This window comes from Cherax quadricarinatus, chromosome 21, assembly GCF_038502225.1.
Source record: "Cherax quadricarinatus isolate ZL_2023a chromosome 21, ASM3850222v1, whole genome shotgun sequence".
Taxonomy (NCBI): domain Eukaryota; kingdom Metazoa; phylum Arthropoda; class Malacostraca; order Decapoda; family Parastacidae; genus Cherax; species Cherax quadricarinatus.
The window spans coordinates 6,062,079-6,079,378 of NC_091312.1; the positions used below are offsets into that span (position 1 = coordinate 6,062,079).

Genomic DNA, 17,300 nt, shown 5'->3' on the forward strand with positions numbered 1-17,300 from the left:
TTTTCTTTCTAGTTCTTGTTCTTGTTTATTTCCTCTTATCTCCATTGGGAAGTGAAACAGAATTCTTCCTCCATAAGCCATGCGTGTTGTAAGAGGCGACTAAAATGCCGGGAGCAAGGGCCTAGTAACCTCTTCTCCTTTACAAATTACTAAATTTAAAAAGAGAAACTTTCATTTTTCTTTTTGGGCCACCCTGCCTTGGTGGGATACAGCCGGTTTGTTGAAAAAACAAAATAAATAATAATCATACATATATAATAATAATGTACTACATAATAATAATAATTATAATAATACATGGCTTCAAAAGGCCATCAGTAGATGGCAGTGTTTACTACAACAAAGAGGGAGCGGTTGTGGCCGCCTCCACCTGTTACATAATGACATTTTATTCATTCTAAAGTATATATCAGATTTCTATATTATTTATATTGTTTATTATTTCATATTAGATGAACTGTGATAAATAAATAAACCATAGAGTTGATGATAGCGAAATATTCAAGGAGTATTTTGTCCTGTCTCCAAACTCTCGTTGGCCTCCACCGCCACATATATAATGATATATTTTATTCGTTCTGAAGTATATATCAGGTTTCTATGTTATTTATAATGTTTGTTATGTCATATTAGATGAACTGTGATAGATAAATAAGCCATATAGACAATATTAGCGAAATTATTCATGAAGTATTTTGCCCGGTCTCCAGACAAACTGTCGTCCACCGCCGACACCGCCCATACCACTACATGAATTACATATTTTATTCATTTTAGAGTATATATCAGGTTTCTATGTTATTTATATTGTTTATTATGTCATATTAGATGAAGTGAGATAGATAAATAAGCCATAGAATTGATATTAGCAAAATTATTGAAGTACAGAATTCCACTGTAACGGATTAATTGCATTTCAATTAAATTAAATGAGGAAAATTGACTGCAAACGAGCAAATCCAGTTGCAAGCAAGGTCATGGAACAGATTAAACTCGCAAGCAGAGGTTCCACTGTATAACCAAAGAACAGCAACAAAAAGACATTATAAACCTCTTGTTTCAGGACATAATAAACCCCTTGTTTAAAGACATTAAAAACCCCTTGTTTAAAGACATTATAAACCTCCTGTGTAAATACATCATAAACCCCTTGTTCCTCTTTTACAAGAAATATTTGATCCCTATTTATATACAATTAAAATATCTGTTTAAAACAAAAATATGAACTGCTGCCATTGCAGAAGTCTTCTTTACAAACTTTCAGGCTTTCCTATTCATGAGTTTTGATTATCTAATGTTTTTACTTTATTAAAGGCAACCAGTAAATAGATTAAATTATCCAGTGTTTTTTTTTTCTGGCTAAATGACTTTCCCACTCCTAATCTTTCTGGTCATTATTTCATAATAATGTCAACACCAACCAGACTAGTGATATAAACTGTACTACACTAGTCAGATATGGATTTCCTCTGAATATGTAGACTGCTGTGAATGTTGCTTTGTTAGTGAAGATCAACCTAACATACGCATTTTCCACGAATTCTTAGAGCATCACTGATACTTGTTAATTTCTCCTACTAAGACTCAAAATTAACAAAAAGACTTACCTTCTCTGAAAGAGGGATCTTGTCTTTCAATGCTTGCCTTGAATTTGGTACCCTCACTACTCGACGAGGAGTTCCTCCATCTCCATCCATTGCAAGGGATGTTGCGAAATATTTCCAGCACCAACATCCAGTTAGCAATAAGCTTGCACCCTCTTAACTATTTTTCAAATAACACATATCATTACTTTACACTTTCACACTTATTGACAAGTTATGTTAAAACACTGCTATTGTTTATTTTGCTCTTATGCTATAAGTGGCACTATCTTTGGCACACTAAGACTGGTTCTACTAAGATAAGTTCTACTGGTATGCCAGTTCACAAAAGTTTTAATAGAAATTTCCAAAGATAACTTTGTGGTGATTCAAGTCATTCAGTTACACCCAGCATAAATATCTGAAACAAAAATGATTATGCTGTAATAAAAAGTGCAGTCATCAATAATATAAAAATACAATAAAGTAGACATCTGTTACCTTTAGTGTACATAAGATGCGTTTCATTGCTTTGACATAAATTAATGTAAATTAAATTTGTCCAATATGTCACTTGCAACCTCTCTCATTACACTCAATGTATATTTCTTTGCCACAGTTAGCCTACTCTTACTACCTATTTATTTTAAATCTCAACCACTTTCTGACTGTTACACAATGTGTAAAACTATATGCTTGGCTTAAATTAAGTGGTATAAAAGCTTTGGGATTAGTTTACCTAGAGACTTTGCATAATAAGTGATTTTCTTTTAAGCAAGCATTTAAATGTAATTGTATTTGTATCAATTGTATCAAAACTAAAACCAACTGAACTGTAATTTTCATGTACAGTGGAACCCCGGTTATCGGCTGGAATCTGTTCCAGAAGGTCGGCCTAAATACGAAAAGGCCGAAAACCGAAGTAATATTTCCCCTAAGAATTAACACTTTGACTGTCAGTGTCGTATAAATACTTCTTACGAGCCAGTGTTTTCAATGTATTAATACGCCAAAATTCTAGCAGCTTCAAATCAAGCAGGAGAAAGCTGGTAGGCCCACATGTGAGAGAATGGGTCTGTGTGATTGGTGTGCACAGTATAAAAAAAATCGGGGACCCAGTGGGGCATTGTGGGAAGGCCATTTCACCATGCCTCACGGTAAGAAGCCCCGTACTCCCCAGCGAATTGGAAATCTTCTGTTCCCAAGTGATAGTTATAACACTGATGAAAGTGCCAGTGAAGGTGAATTTCACGGTTTTGAGGAGGGTGTGACCGAAAGCAGTGCCCAGGATAACTTAATCAGTGATGAAAACCCAGACGACTCACAACATTCCACCTCTGGTGCTGGGCCTTCTCATTCACGTTCACCTGTGCCAGGGCGAAACAGGAAACTACTTCCCTGTGTACAGGACTCAGATGTGAGCAGTGAAAATGATAGTGATAGTGATTTCCAAGCTACTGAATGCAGTTCGAGTTGTGACAGTGAGGGGGAATATTCTCCAGTGAAGCGGCAGTATGTACAACGCAGCATGTGTTCTGGTAGTGTGCCATGTGCCATTCCATGGGGAAGTAGTAAATCTTAAGAGTACATCCTGTGGCCCTACACCATGAACTGATGGTGAAGATGACGATGATATTGCTACAACGGGGATGGATAACATGCATGGGGCAGCAGTTGGTGATGGTGGTGACATGCGTCATGTGGCACCAGCAGCGGCCCATGCTGATACCCACGCCGCTAACTCAGAACAACCACAACGAAGGCCACCCTCAACCACCCCCATACTCCCACAACCACAATCACCTGTCAATATCCAGTACCTACCAGCAGACTGCATCTGGGATTGGCAGCAAGGTGTCAATTTTGTTCCCAATCCCCATCACTTTGATGAAACACAAAGTGGAATACAGCCATTGTGTACACTTGGGAACAATGCCACTGAACTGGAATGCTTTCAGTTATTCTTTGATGAACCCCTGATGGACATTATTGTCAGGCAAAGTAACACATACTTCAAATACACCACATCAAACAACTGTTTCACCAAGATCACACCTGCACAAGTGGAAGGACTCAACCATGGCAGAGATGTACCTGTTCTTTGCCACAATAATGCTTATGCCACATGTGTATAAGCACAATGTCACCACATACTGGTTGACAGACTGTCTGATTTCAACCCCATCTTTCAGTGACATTATATCAGTGAATCGATTTCTGACCTCACTAGGTCAAAGCATTGGCTTAAGCCGGTGGGAGAATTGGAGCTGCCTCACATAGGCCAGTAGGCCTGTTGCTGTGTTCCTTCTTTATGTTCTTATGTACTGTTACGTATGCTACACTCCTCAGACAAAACAAGGCCTGACAGAAATGACAGGTTATATAAGATCAGGAATGTGTTTATGTACCTGAAACAAAAGTGCTGTATGTATTTTTATCCCTTCAGGAAGCTTGTTAATGATGGGTCTTTGATTTTGTTCAAAGGTAGAATGTCATTCAAGCAGTACATATATACCAAGCAAGAGGAAACGCTTTGGTATAAGTTATTTGTACTGTGTGATTGCAAAAGTGGTCTGGTTCTGAATATAATTGTGTACAATGGCAGTATTACATTGCAAGATACCAGGAAATTATTGGGTATCTCTTGTGATGTGGTTAGAACAATGATGGAACCATATCTTGGTAAGGGGCATATATTTTATATTGATAACTGATACACAAGCCCCTTACTCAGTGATTTCTTGTGAGTGAACATGACAGACGTATGTGGCACAGTGCGTGCAAATTGTAAGCATATGTCCAGGTTCGACGCAGGCACTCAAAGAGGTGAGGTGCAGGCATTTGCTGCCAATGACATCATGGCATTTTGGTGGCATGACAAACATGATGTCATATTGTTGACACCAGTTCACCAAAACAAAATGGCAGACAGTGGCAGGCAGAACAGAGAGACCAATGAACCCATTCTAAAACCTGCAGCTGTGATGGACTACAACCTCAATATGCACTCAGTGGACAAAAGTGAAATGCAGATTAGGTTCGCTGATTGTGATCGCAAGAGTTGTAAGCGGTACATAAAACTTCTTTTCCATCTTCTTGACATTTCCATGCTGAATGCTTATAACATGTATAAGTTGCAGACCAACAACAAACCAAAATATGGTAAATTTTGAATTTCGTTTGTCAGTCACCAGACAAATAATATTCAAGTACAGTGGAACCTCAAAAGTCGAACTTAATCTGTTCCAGGAGCTAGTTCTAAATTCGAAAAGTCTGAAATTCGAAGCAATATTTCCCATAAGAAATAATGGAAATACAATTAATCCGTTCCAGAAACCCAAAAATATTCACACAAAAAATACATTTTATAGAGATTAATTACAGTTTTACATACAACAAATACTATAGTTTTTAATTATGTATAGTAATACATATAAAATAACATTTTTACTTACCTTTATTGAAGATTGGTGATGGCATCTGAAAGTTAGGAAGGAGGAGAGAGGGAGTTGGGGTTAGTGTTTGGATGGAGAATCCCCCTCCATGAGGACTTCAGGTAAAGCCCTCCCTGGGGTTACCTCCCTTCTCTGTCTTTTAATGCCACTAGGACCAGCTTGCGAGTCACTGGACCCCTGTCTCACAAAATAACTGCCCACAGTCCTCTGTTTCTGGCGCCTCTTTAACTTTTCCCTAAAATGGGACATGGTTCTGTCACTGAACTTGTTGCAAAGATGGCTTGTTTCAGCTTGCTCAGGGTGGTACTTCTGCACAAACATTTGGACATCATTCCACTTGGCACAAATCTCCTTAATCTTTGAAGAAGGCACCTCATCCACTCCCTGTATTAACACCTTTCGCAACATCAGCTTCCTTGATTTGTTCTTTCTTTGACAGGATAGAACCGATGGTCGACTTGTTTTTCCCATACATCCTGGCAAGCTCAACAAGTCTCACACCACTCTCATACTTCTGTATTATTTCCTTCTTCACATCTATGGTGTTTCTCACTTTCTTTACCACAGGGGTACCACTAACAAGTTTCTTTGGGCCCATGGCAGCTTATTTCACAGTCCCACAAGCACTAAACACAACGAAATAATCGTAAAATGCGTGAATGAGAGCGCAGGTTAGTGTTCACTCAAGCATAAACAAAGCTAGACTGCTCACAGCGCCTGCGCGGGGACGCGGGCAGAGCGGGCGGCAGACAGGTCCCGTACCCAGCGGTCCGAAAATAGGGGCGCGTTCGATAATAGGGACACAGTTTGTCCGAAAAAATGGTCCTATTTCCGAAACGTTCGATATGTGATACGTTCGATTTTTGAGGTTCCACTGTACCAAGTAACAATACCTGCAATAGACCAGCACCCACAAAATAATCAACACATACATTAAAACAAGGCAGCAGTGCCTAAGCGTACGTAATAGGGCAAATAGATTATTGGGATTTATATCAAGAAGTGTAAGCAACAGAAGTCCAGAGGTTATACTGCAGCTTTATACATCATTAGTAAGGCCTCACCTACATTATGCAGCTCAGTTCTGGTCTCCATATTACAGAATGGACATAAATTCGTTAGAAAACGTTCAGCGTAGAATGACTAAATTAATACACAGCATTAGAAATCTCCTTATGAAGAAAGATTGAAGACTTAAATTACATTCACTTGTTAGACGAAGAATGAGGGGAGACATGATCGAAGTGTATAAGTGGAAGATAGGTATTAATAAAGGGGATATTAATAAGGTCTTGAGGATATCTCTCCAAGAGAGAACCCACAGTAATGGATTTAAATTAGACAAGTTTAGATTTAGAAAGGACATAGGAAAGTATTGGTTTGGAAATAGGGTAGTTGATGAGTGGAACAGTCTACCTAGTTGGGTTATTGAGGCTAGGACTTTAGGTAGCTTCAAATTTAGGTTGGATAAATATATGAGTGGGAGGGGTTAGATTTGAGTGGGATTTGCAAATGAGTGGATAGAGTTATCAGACCTTATTTCTTGGGGAGCATTGAAAATTGGGTTGGGCAAATGTTTTGTTAGTGGGATGGATTGTAAAAGACCTGTCGAGTATGGGCCAACAGGCCTGCTGCAGTGATCCTCCTTTCTGATGTTCTTATGTACCCTCTCATCTGAGGCCTGATGATCACTACCCCATACAACTGCCTCCTACTACTTTCAAGAAAACTGCTCAGAAGAGGTTATGTCTGTGCACATACCACAAAACACCCACAATATGTAGAGACACTCGTTTTGTGTGTGAGGAGTGTAAAACACCATTGCGCATAACACCCAAGTTTCAAAGAATTCCAAAAGCTGCAGCAGTTCTAGGAAAGTGTCCAGTGACTGTACATTTGTATATATATTATAGAACAATAGTAATAAAAAATTTCTTGTATTGTTGGTTTGTGTAAACAAGTTTTGTCAACAATATAATTATGTATGTGCAGTTATTGTGTTGCATACACCAAGTGCATATGCACTTTGCAATTTACTTGGGTCTCACAGGCCACTTAAGTTACTTGAAAAAATAAAATACATAAGAGAAAATACAAGAAACCTTCGAATAGGAGCAAAAATCATTTTACCGGGTGAGCGGCATTCGCCGCTGTTGCCATATGTGGCTCATTTTCTGCCAACTTTACACCTCTATATCTTGGTAAATACTGATCACATTTTTTTTTTCATTTTAAAACAATCAGCAAATTAATCTCAACATTTTGGTAAGAAAAAATAATTTTGCCTCCTAATACCACTCCTCTCCTGCAGCCCATGGACCAGCAGGTCATTTCCAACTTCAAGAAACTGTACACAAAAGCTGTTTGAAAGGTGCTTTGTAGTGACCTCAGAAACTCAACTGACTCTAAGAGAGTTTTGGAAAGATCACTTTATCATCCTCAATTGTGTAAACATTATAGGTAAGGCTTGGGAGGAAGTGACTAAGAGGACCTTGAACTCTGCTTGGAAAAAACTGTGGCCAGAATGTGTAGACAAAAGGGATTTTGAAGGGTTTGAGGCTAACCCTGAGAATCCTATGCCAGTTGAGGAATCCATTGTGGCATTGGGGAAGTCCTTGGGGTTGGAGGTTAGTGGGGAGGATGTGGAAGAGTTGGTGGAGGAGGACAATGAAGAACTAACCACTGATGAGCTGCTAAATCATCTTCATCAGCATGAGGCCACACCTGAGGAAACTACTTCGGAGGAGGGGATAGAGAAATTGAAGAAGTTGCCTACTTCAAAGATTAAGGAAATCTGTGCAATGTGGCTTAAAGTGCAAACCTTTATGGATGAAAATCACCCTGACACAGCTACTGCAAGCCGTGTTGGCAACCTGTACACTGACAATGTTGTGAAACACTTTAGAAATGTCATAAAGGAACAGGAGGTACAGGCCTCTATGGACAGATATGTTGTGCAACAGAAGTCCAGTAACTCTGAAGCTGGTCCTAGTGGCATTAAAAGAACAAGGGAAGTAACCCCGGAAAAAGAGTTGCTACCTCAAGTCCTAATGGAAGGGGATTCCCCTTCTAAACACTAAGAAGATCAACACTCTCCCCTCGTCCCATCCCATCAATCATCACCAGATCTTCAATAAAGGTAAGTGTCATGTAACTGTGCATGTCTTCTTCAGTTTGTGTGTATTAAAATTAATATTTCATGTGGTAAATTTTTTTTTTTCAATACTTTGGGGTGTCAGGAACGGATTAATTTGATTTCCATTATTTCTTATGGGGAAAATTAACCCGACTAACGATAATTTCGATTAACGATGAGCTCTCAGGAACGGATTAATATTGCTGGTCGAGGGTCCACTGTATAGAAAAATAGTAATAAACAAAATTTTATATAATTCGTTTGTGTAAGCAAGTTTTCTAAATAACGTAGTGACGACAGTGTTTGTGCAGTTATTGTGTAGTAAATAAAGAGAAAAAACTTACAAAATAGTGCTCATATTGGTCTCACAGGCCATAAAAGTTACTTGAAAAAAAAATATTAAAAATAATAGACAAAAGTACAAAAAAAAAAAAAAAAAAAAAATACCGGGTGACCAGTAGTCGGCGATGATGCCACATGCGGCTCATTTTCTGTCAACTTTATGCCTCCATATCTCAGTAAGTATTGATGGCAAAAAAAATTTTTTTTTGCCTATAATTTTTAGGAAAAAAAAAAAAAAAAACAATCTTTTCATAAGAAATTTTTTTTTTTAAATTTCTCGACACTGAAAATGAGTCTGGGAGAGGGCCTGTCGACCCTGAAAGGGTTAAAGGGTACGCAGATACTGAAAAATTCAAACCCCAATAAGTGTTCAATTGTGACGAAACAGGCCTGTTTTGGAAGAAAATGCCAAAGAGGACCTACATTACTCAGGAGGAAAAGGCACTCACAGGACACAAGCCTATGAAAGACAGGCTAACTCTTTTGTTCTGTGCTAATGCTAGTGGGGATTTTAAAGTGAAGCCTTTACTGGTGTATCACTCAGAAAATCTCAGTGTGTTTAAGAAAGACAGTGTCGTTAAGAACAAGTTATGTGTCCTGTGGAAAGCAAATAATAAGGCATGGGCCACGAGGCAAATTTTCGAAGAGGGGTCCATGAAGTGTTTGTCCCCAGTGTGAAAAAATACCTCCTAGAAAATAATTTGCCACTCCAGTGCCTTCTGTTACTGGACAATGCTCCTGTACATCCTCTAAACTTGGTAGACCTACTGTCTAGGGACTACAGTTTCATCACAGTGAAGTTCTTGCCTCCTAACACCACTCCTCTCCTCCAGCCCATGGACCAGCAGGTCATTTCTAACTTCAAAAAACTCTACACAAAAGCAGTGTTTGAAAAGTGCTTTGAAGTGACCTCAGACACTAAGTTGACCCTAAGAGAGTTTTGGAGGAATCACTTCAGTATCTACACCTGCATAAGCCTTATAGGTAAGCCTTGGGAGGGAGTGACTTCCAAGACTTGGGACTATGCTTGGAGACAATTGTGGCCACAATGTGCCATCCAGAGGGATTTTGAAGGGTTCGAAGCTGACCCTGACCCTGCCGACCCTCTGCCTGTTGTGGAAGGTACTGTGGCATTGGGCAAGTCCATGGGGTTGGAGGCGAGTGGTGAGGATGTGGAAGAGTTGGTGGAGGACCACAGGGAAGAGCTAACCACTGACGAGCTGGAAGAGCTTCATCTGGAACAGTATCAGACCACAGCTCAAAAACTTGCTTCAGAGGAGGAGGAAGAGGGAGTGAAGGAGGTGCCTTCTTCGAAGATTAAGGAGATTTGTGCCAAGTGGAATGATGTGCAAACATTTGTGGAGAAGTACCACCCTGAGCAAGCTGAAACAAGCCATCTTTGCAACAAATTCAGTGACAGAACCATGTCCCATTTTAGGGAAATCTTAAAGAGGCACCAGAAACTAAGGACTGTGGACAGTTATTTTGTAAGACAGGGGTCCAGTGACTCTCAAGCTGGTCCTAGTGGCATTAAAAGACAAAGAATGGAAGTAACCCAAGAGAGGGCTTTGATACCTGAAGTCCTTATGGAGGGGGATTCCCCTTCCAAACAATAAGTCCTCCCTCACTCATCCTCCCTATCTTCCAAATGCCATCAACAATCTTCAATAAAGGTAAGTAAAAATGTTATTCTATATGTTCATTTAATTATTACTAATTGTACTAAGTATATTTGTTGTATGTAAAACTATAATTAACCTCTATAACATGTATTTTTTTCTGAATACTTTTGGTTTTCTGGAACAGATTAATTGTATTTACATTATTTCTTATGGGAAATATTGATTCGAGTTTCAAACGTTTTGACTTTAGAAATAGCTCCTGGAACGGATTAAGTTTGAAACTCGAGGTTCCACTGTACAGTAAATTAATTTGAGAGAATCAAGAATATGGCAATTTTTGTCCTGCAATATAAATTAGTTTCACCAATATATATTGCAATGTTGCTTAGTAATGGCCCCAAAGCACATAATTAGTGGGTAGCACTTCTTCAAAGCCTAAGAGAAGCTGTGAAGTGTTTCCCATTGGCAAAAAAGTGCTAATTCTCGACTTATTGTCAAGAATTAAGTGATAAATTATTGTGCATAATTTATCAATTACACTATCACATGTATGCATGTAAACGAAAAATAACATATATATATAGGGTTCACTACTATTTACAGTTTCGGGTATCTACGGTGGGTCTTGGAACATATCCCTTGCGGATACGAGAGAGTACTGTATATACAGTGGACCCCCGGTTAACGAACTTTTTTCATTCCAGTAGTATGTTCAGGTGCCAGTACTGACCGAATTTTTTCCCATAAGGAATATTGTGAAGTAGATTAGTCCATTTCAGACCCCCAAACATACACGTACAAACGCACTTACATAAATACACTTACATAATTGGTCGCATTTGGAGGTGATCGTTAAGCGGGGGTCCACTGTACAGTGGAACCTCTGTTTTCGCATGCCCCAGTTTTCGTAGAATTTGGTTTTCGATGACTTTTTTCCGTCGAAATTTTGTCTCAGTTTTCATACATCACCTTGGTTTTCGTAGAGCTGAAAATGGTCCGTACCAAACACATCCACCTGCCTGCCCACGTCATTCAGCCACTCAAGCGCCGAGTGACTTAGTCTGCCTTTGTTTATCATTGAGTGACCATCACCCTACAGCTGTTGAAGAATCTATTGTGTCTTTGGGGAAGTCCATGGGGTTGGGTGTGAGTGGCCAGGATGTGGAAGAGTTGGTGGACAACTACAGGGAACAGCTAACCCCTGAAGAGCTGCAAGAACTTCAACTGGCAGCACCAGACCACAGCTGAGGAAATTGCTTCAGAGGAAGAAGAGGAAGAGCAAGAGGAGAATGTGCCTTCTTTAGTGATTAAGGACATGTGTGCAAAGTGGAGCGAGTTGCAAAATTTTTGGAGAAATATCACCCTAACAAACTGTTGCAATCCATGTTTGCAACATGTTCAATGACAATGCCTTGGCCCATTTTAGGCAAATCTTAAGAGACACTCCAGAAACAGACCTCTCTGGACAGATTTTTTGTGTGACAGGGGTACAGTGACTCTCAAGCTGGACCCAGTGCCACTAAAAGACAAAGAAGGCAAGTAACCCCAGAGAGGACCTTGATACCTGAAGTCCTTATGGAAGGGGAGATTTCCCTTCTAAACAATAACCTCTCCTCCTCCTCCCCCTCCCCTCCTTGCCGTCTTCCATACGCCAACAAGAGTCTTCAATAAAGGTAAAAATGATGTTAACTATTCATTTATCCATTTCATTGGTCATATATATTTATTTCTTATTCTTTTCTGTATATAAAACTATATTCTCTATAAAATGTATTTTTTGTTAACATTTTTGAGTGTCTGGAATGGATTAATTGGATTTACATTATTTCTTATGGGAAATATTGCTTCAGTTTTCATACAATTCAGTTTTTGTCAAACTTTCTGGAACGAATTAATCACGAAAACTGAGGTTCCACTGTGTGCCTGTACAAAATACAAAACAAGAATGCCAATGAAAATATGTTACATGGTACAATGCCATATTATTCACATTTGTTGGGTTATCATACATGAAATCATAATTACTTATTATCATTTTATATAATATAATTAATGCACTTGAGTGAAAACAATAAAAAATTTCCTTCAATCAATATGGTATATGTGTAAACATCTGAAGATTTCACCTGAATGTTACTATATTTATCACACCATTGCTATCAACATTAAAGGCAGTCAAAGCATTGCACAGCAGAGTACAGTACCTAATTTAATTGTATAGAAAATTTAAAATAAAGATTTATTTAATGGCAATCACAACTTCTGGATTTATTGGAATCTCAAGGCACTCATCCCACATGAATAGAGATTGCTGTACATAACCAATGTATCTGGGAAACATTTCTGTTAATTTATGTCTGTGTTTACAGATGATGTTAAAGACTACAGAACATGGTGAAGAGGATGAAGAGGTCAGCTGTACTACACCAGCTAAGCAACCTGCTCTCCAAATCAAACATACATTTGCTGAATTGCCCTCTGTTCATTTATGTGATGTTAAAATATTTAAAACTATTTAATATGTCATTCAACTAAATAAATGTATAAAATAAGATTTTTTGTTCAGATTTTTAACCCCAGAGGGTTAGCCACCCAGGATAACCCAAGAAAGGCAGTGCATCATCGAGGGACTGTCTGTCTTATTTACATTGGGGTTTTCAATCTTGTCCCCCAGGATGCAACCCACACCAGTCAACTAACACCCAGGTACCTATTTGCTAGGTGAACAGGACAACAGGTGTAAGGAAACGTGTTGAATGTTTCCCTCCAGCCGAGAATCAAACCCGAGCCCTCAGCATATGAAGCAAGAGCTGTTGCCACCAGACCACAGGGCCAACATAATGAAATTAAAAAAAAATGGGTAGCTTACATCTGGCAACAGAGAGCATAGAGTAATTTGAGGATGGAAAGATATGAGAGGAAAGTAGCTGCTTTTTGAGAGGCTAAAGGATCCAGTAGTGAATATTACACTTACCAAAGGCTCACTTAAACAGGATGATGTCAGTGACAGGCAAAAATACAAGAACTACTGCACAATATTTGGCTCTTAGGGAATCATTCAGCATACTAAGCATCACATGTGTGAGGTCAACAGATAAGTATACAGTGCCATTGTGACACCCATATCAAAAGCATGTAAGGAAGTTCAATGTCCAGTGATCTGGCTACCAGACTGGTCCTCAGTCTGGTCAAATCCTCGATAGAGTGGGACATATGGACAAGTATCTTAACACATGCTGCCTTTGTTACCTAGCAGAAAATAGGTACCTAGAAAATAGTCAACTGTTGTGGGTCGCATCCCTGTGCGGGCCCTAAAAAAAATACCCCTATTGTGACAAATTACTGATGAGTTTATTGACTTACCCTTAGTTATTAAACATCCCGAGTTTCTAATCTATTAGAATATTCTTCATCATTCAATATATTTCAGGTTACTGACCAAGTGGATAGAGAAATGCGCTGGAAAGCTCCAAGACTTGGATAAAGAATAAACAGATATTGTTACTGGTACATTAAAAAAAAAAAGCATTGAACCTACATCAGTCATATAGTGCTATAAGAAACAAATGGAAACTAGTCAACCAAATGAGTAAAAGAAATATAAGGAATTTCTTCAGAACAATGATAGTGAGCATGTATCCATTTATGTATGCAATACATAAAAACTTATTAGGGGATTAAGTACTGTAATGGAGATAAGTATCATACACGAACTTTAATGCATATATGACAAAACCCATGGGGTTTGGAAATCACACAAGACACTGAACCCAGGAGCTAGAGAGCAACCATAACAAACAGTCAAGAAGTTATGAAAGTGTAGACAGCAGTGCAGATTCTCACATAAGACTAAAAATAAGGAACTTAAAATACAGTAATAATTTTGATCTTCATACATGTAAAATAAACAATTTAATAAAATTATTTAATTTTTTTCATTTTATATACCCCATCAGTGGAAAAGTAAAAAGAAAAAAGAAGAAAAGAAAAAAGGGAGTCTGACTGCATCGTTATCCTAGGTTGTAGGTGCTTGTGGCTCAGTTGGTAGCATCGTCGACTCTCACACTGAAGTACCAGGGATTGTGCCCTGGTATGAGCAAGACATTGAGCATGTTTCATCACACCTGCTGCCCATTCACATAGCAGTAAGTAGGTACCTGGGTGTTAGTTAATTGCTGTGTGTCACATTCTGGGGGTGAACATTAAATTACCCTAATGAAAACTAAGCAAACAGTCCCCAGATGACACACTGACTTTATTGGAATATCCTGACCGGCTAACTTTCCAGGTTAAAAATCTAAACAGACTCTTACCTCATCTTCTCTTACTCTTCCTGTACCTAAAACATGTATGTACCCTGAAGACCACTGTAAAACAAAATATGTACCCAAAATCTAAATAAAAAAAAACTCATTATTAACCAAATTTACCGAGGTCTCACAAATGACTGAAATTTTTTACAATGGTTTCATATAGTAATATATATAGTTAATATATATTCAACTTAGCATCACATACTCTACTTCTGATAATCAATATTCAACTGAACGTTGCCACACACTGATCAATAAGTCAACGTCACACCACAAAAGTCAAAACCATCACTGATTATTTCCACCCGTGAATAAATTTCCTTTTCAATGGAGACAACAGTAAGGCCAAGGCCGTAGATGTTCTCCACTCACCTCAGTAACTAACCCACAACAGCACTTCCATACATACTTCATCACCACGCTCACTCCAGCAGTCATTATATATCGAGGAGAGGTGGGTGGCTACTCACACACCATCATAATTTTCCACTGGTGGGGGAAATACAACTGGGGAAAAATGGTGAGGAGTTGTGTTGACGGTGACGTCCTGCAGGACCTGGCTCTGACCTGGGCTTCACCATCACTACTCATCTTTCACACAAACCTACACCAACAACTTTTTTTTCACCCTCTCATGCACATCAAACAAGACACTGCTTCATAATCCCCAAAATCAGTTGGATAATTACCTCAGTATCTCCTTTCCTTCCTTGTGACACAGGATATTACATGTCTCGGACATAATGTTTAGGTAATGGTCAGTACTGATGCTCATCCACGTGAATTTTTTCAACCATTTCCAACTGTCAAAATGTAATCCAAATTTTCCCAAGTATTTCGCCATTGCAGTTCGTCCCGACAGTGATTCTTTACTAAAATAAAAAATAATACAATTATTTCTAGATATTTTCTACTAAAAGGTCACTTTAGCAAATACCGTTTTCCATCAAGGCCTCAAGTGGAATAATTCGTATTGTTCCATCTTATTTGCTTAACCTTCTTTAGGTCTCCATATTGTGCTTATAACATATGTGCCATCAAGAGCACTGTAAAACATAGTTAATAATAATAATAATAATAATAATAATAATAATAATAATAATAATAATAGCTAAGGTGCTGGTAAGTTTATTTAGGTACTGGTACGCGTAAGTACAATAGCCATACATAGTGTAAATTACATAGGGTAATCCTCAAAAAAGTCAGTGACTTATTTCCATTGGGGTCCTTGGTCTAAATTCAGTCCTTATTTTGTTTTATTTAAATACAAGGAAACTTCCATACACGGAAAAAGTTATTGCTTGTGCATCTACACGTGAAGAAGTATGTATCTCAGTATGTATACCCCTCAAAGGAGGTTCCTTGACGTTGGTGAGGGGCTCTTGATCTAGGGAATTGGATCTGTGCTCCGGTTCCCTGAATTGAACCTGATTACCTTCCATCTCCCCACATGCGCTGCATAATCCTACGGGTTTAGCGCTCCCCATGATTATAATTATAATCAGTATGTATACACTTAAGAGTTTATTTCAATTCCAATAAGCCCGTATTTGGGACTAATAATAATAATAATAATAATAATAATAATAATAATAATAATAATGATAATAATAATAATCTTTATTTTTACAAGTACATGTACAAGGTATACAGACCATAACTGACATCAATGACATACTACTATATAGACCCCTCAAGGAAGGTTCCTTGATGTTGGTGAGGGGCTCTTGATTTAGGGAATTGGATCTGTGCTCCAGTTCCCCGAATTAAGCCTGAATGCCTTCCACATCCCCCCCCCCCAGGCGCTGTATAATCCTCCGGGTTTAGCGCTTCCCCCTTGATTATAATAATAATAACTACTATATAGAAAGCCGCGTGTTATGCAGAGCATTTCAGGCAAATTAGGTCAGTGTCCCAGGATGCGACCCACACCAGTTGACTAACACCCAGGTATCATTTTACTGATGGGTGAACATGGACAGCAGGTGTCTTAAGGAAACACGTCCTAACGTTTTCCAGCCGTATCGAGGATTCGATCTCCGGACCTCAGCGTGTGAGCTGAGTACACAAGCGATCATTCCTAACTGGGGGTGAACATGTGACATGCAGCATTAATACTCACGAAATCGTAATAACAGTATTGCAAATAAATCCTAGAACGGGTGAGACTCGAACTCATGGCAGGAGAGTCCTTAATGATTCCTGGTGTATTGATAGCCTTCCTGCCCAGTTAACCATGAGACGAAAAAAAGACACTTCAGTAAATATTAATTATAGTATCTTTCCCTTTTAATATTGTTCCTTTCATTCTTGTGCACGGGTTTATTATGATTGTAATAATAATGTTCCCTTCAGACTGTTTGCATTGTTTATCCAGTCATGTATTGCTACTCTTCATTGCATCATATTAATTTACTAAATTTTTATATGGTGTTTGTGATTAATATATATATATATATATATATATATATATATATATATATATATATATATATATATATATATATATATATATATATATATATATATATATATATATATATATATATATATATATATATATATATATATGTATGTCGTGCCGAATATGTAAAACTGGTCAATTAGCAAGAACTCATTTAAAATTAAGTCCTTTCTAAAATTTTCTCTTATACCTTTAAAGATATATATTTTTCATTAATGTTGATGTAAAAATTTTTAATTTTGCACCAAAAGAATCTTAGAAAACTTACCTAACTTTATTATAACAAGAACAATTTATTTTAGCTTAACCCAACTAAATATATTTCAGATTTGCTTACTATAATTTAGTACTAAATAAACACAGTGAAATATATTTTTTTCGTTAA

General features: G+C 38.1%; 1 protein-coding gene across 4 annotated transcripts in view; it reads right to left on the reverse strand.

The window, feature by feature from the left end:
• Wdr62 (WD repeat domain 62) overlaps positions 1 to 15,073 on the reverse strand; it is a 697,795-nt gene extending 682,722 nt beyond the window's left edge. Inside the window, exons 1-2 of one of the 4 annotated variants that reach the window (XM_070087131.1) lie at positions 14,922 to 15,073; positions 1,608 to 2,004 (exon numbers count right to left, since the gene is read on the reverse strand). In XM_070087131.1, coding sequence (XP_069943232.1) covers positions 1,608 to 1,697 — 90 coding nt within the window. In that variant the 5' untranslated portion in view covers positions 1,698 to 2,004; positions 14,922 to 15,073. Of the gene's footprint in view, positions 1 to 1,607; positions 2,005 to 14,823 lie in introns of all 4 variants that reach the window. The other 3 variants (XM_070087133.1, XM_070087132.1, XM_070087130.1) reach the window with 3 other exon arrangements.
• Positions 15,074 to 17,300: the final 2,227 nt, after the last annotated feature.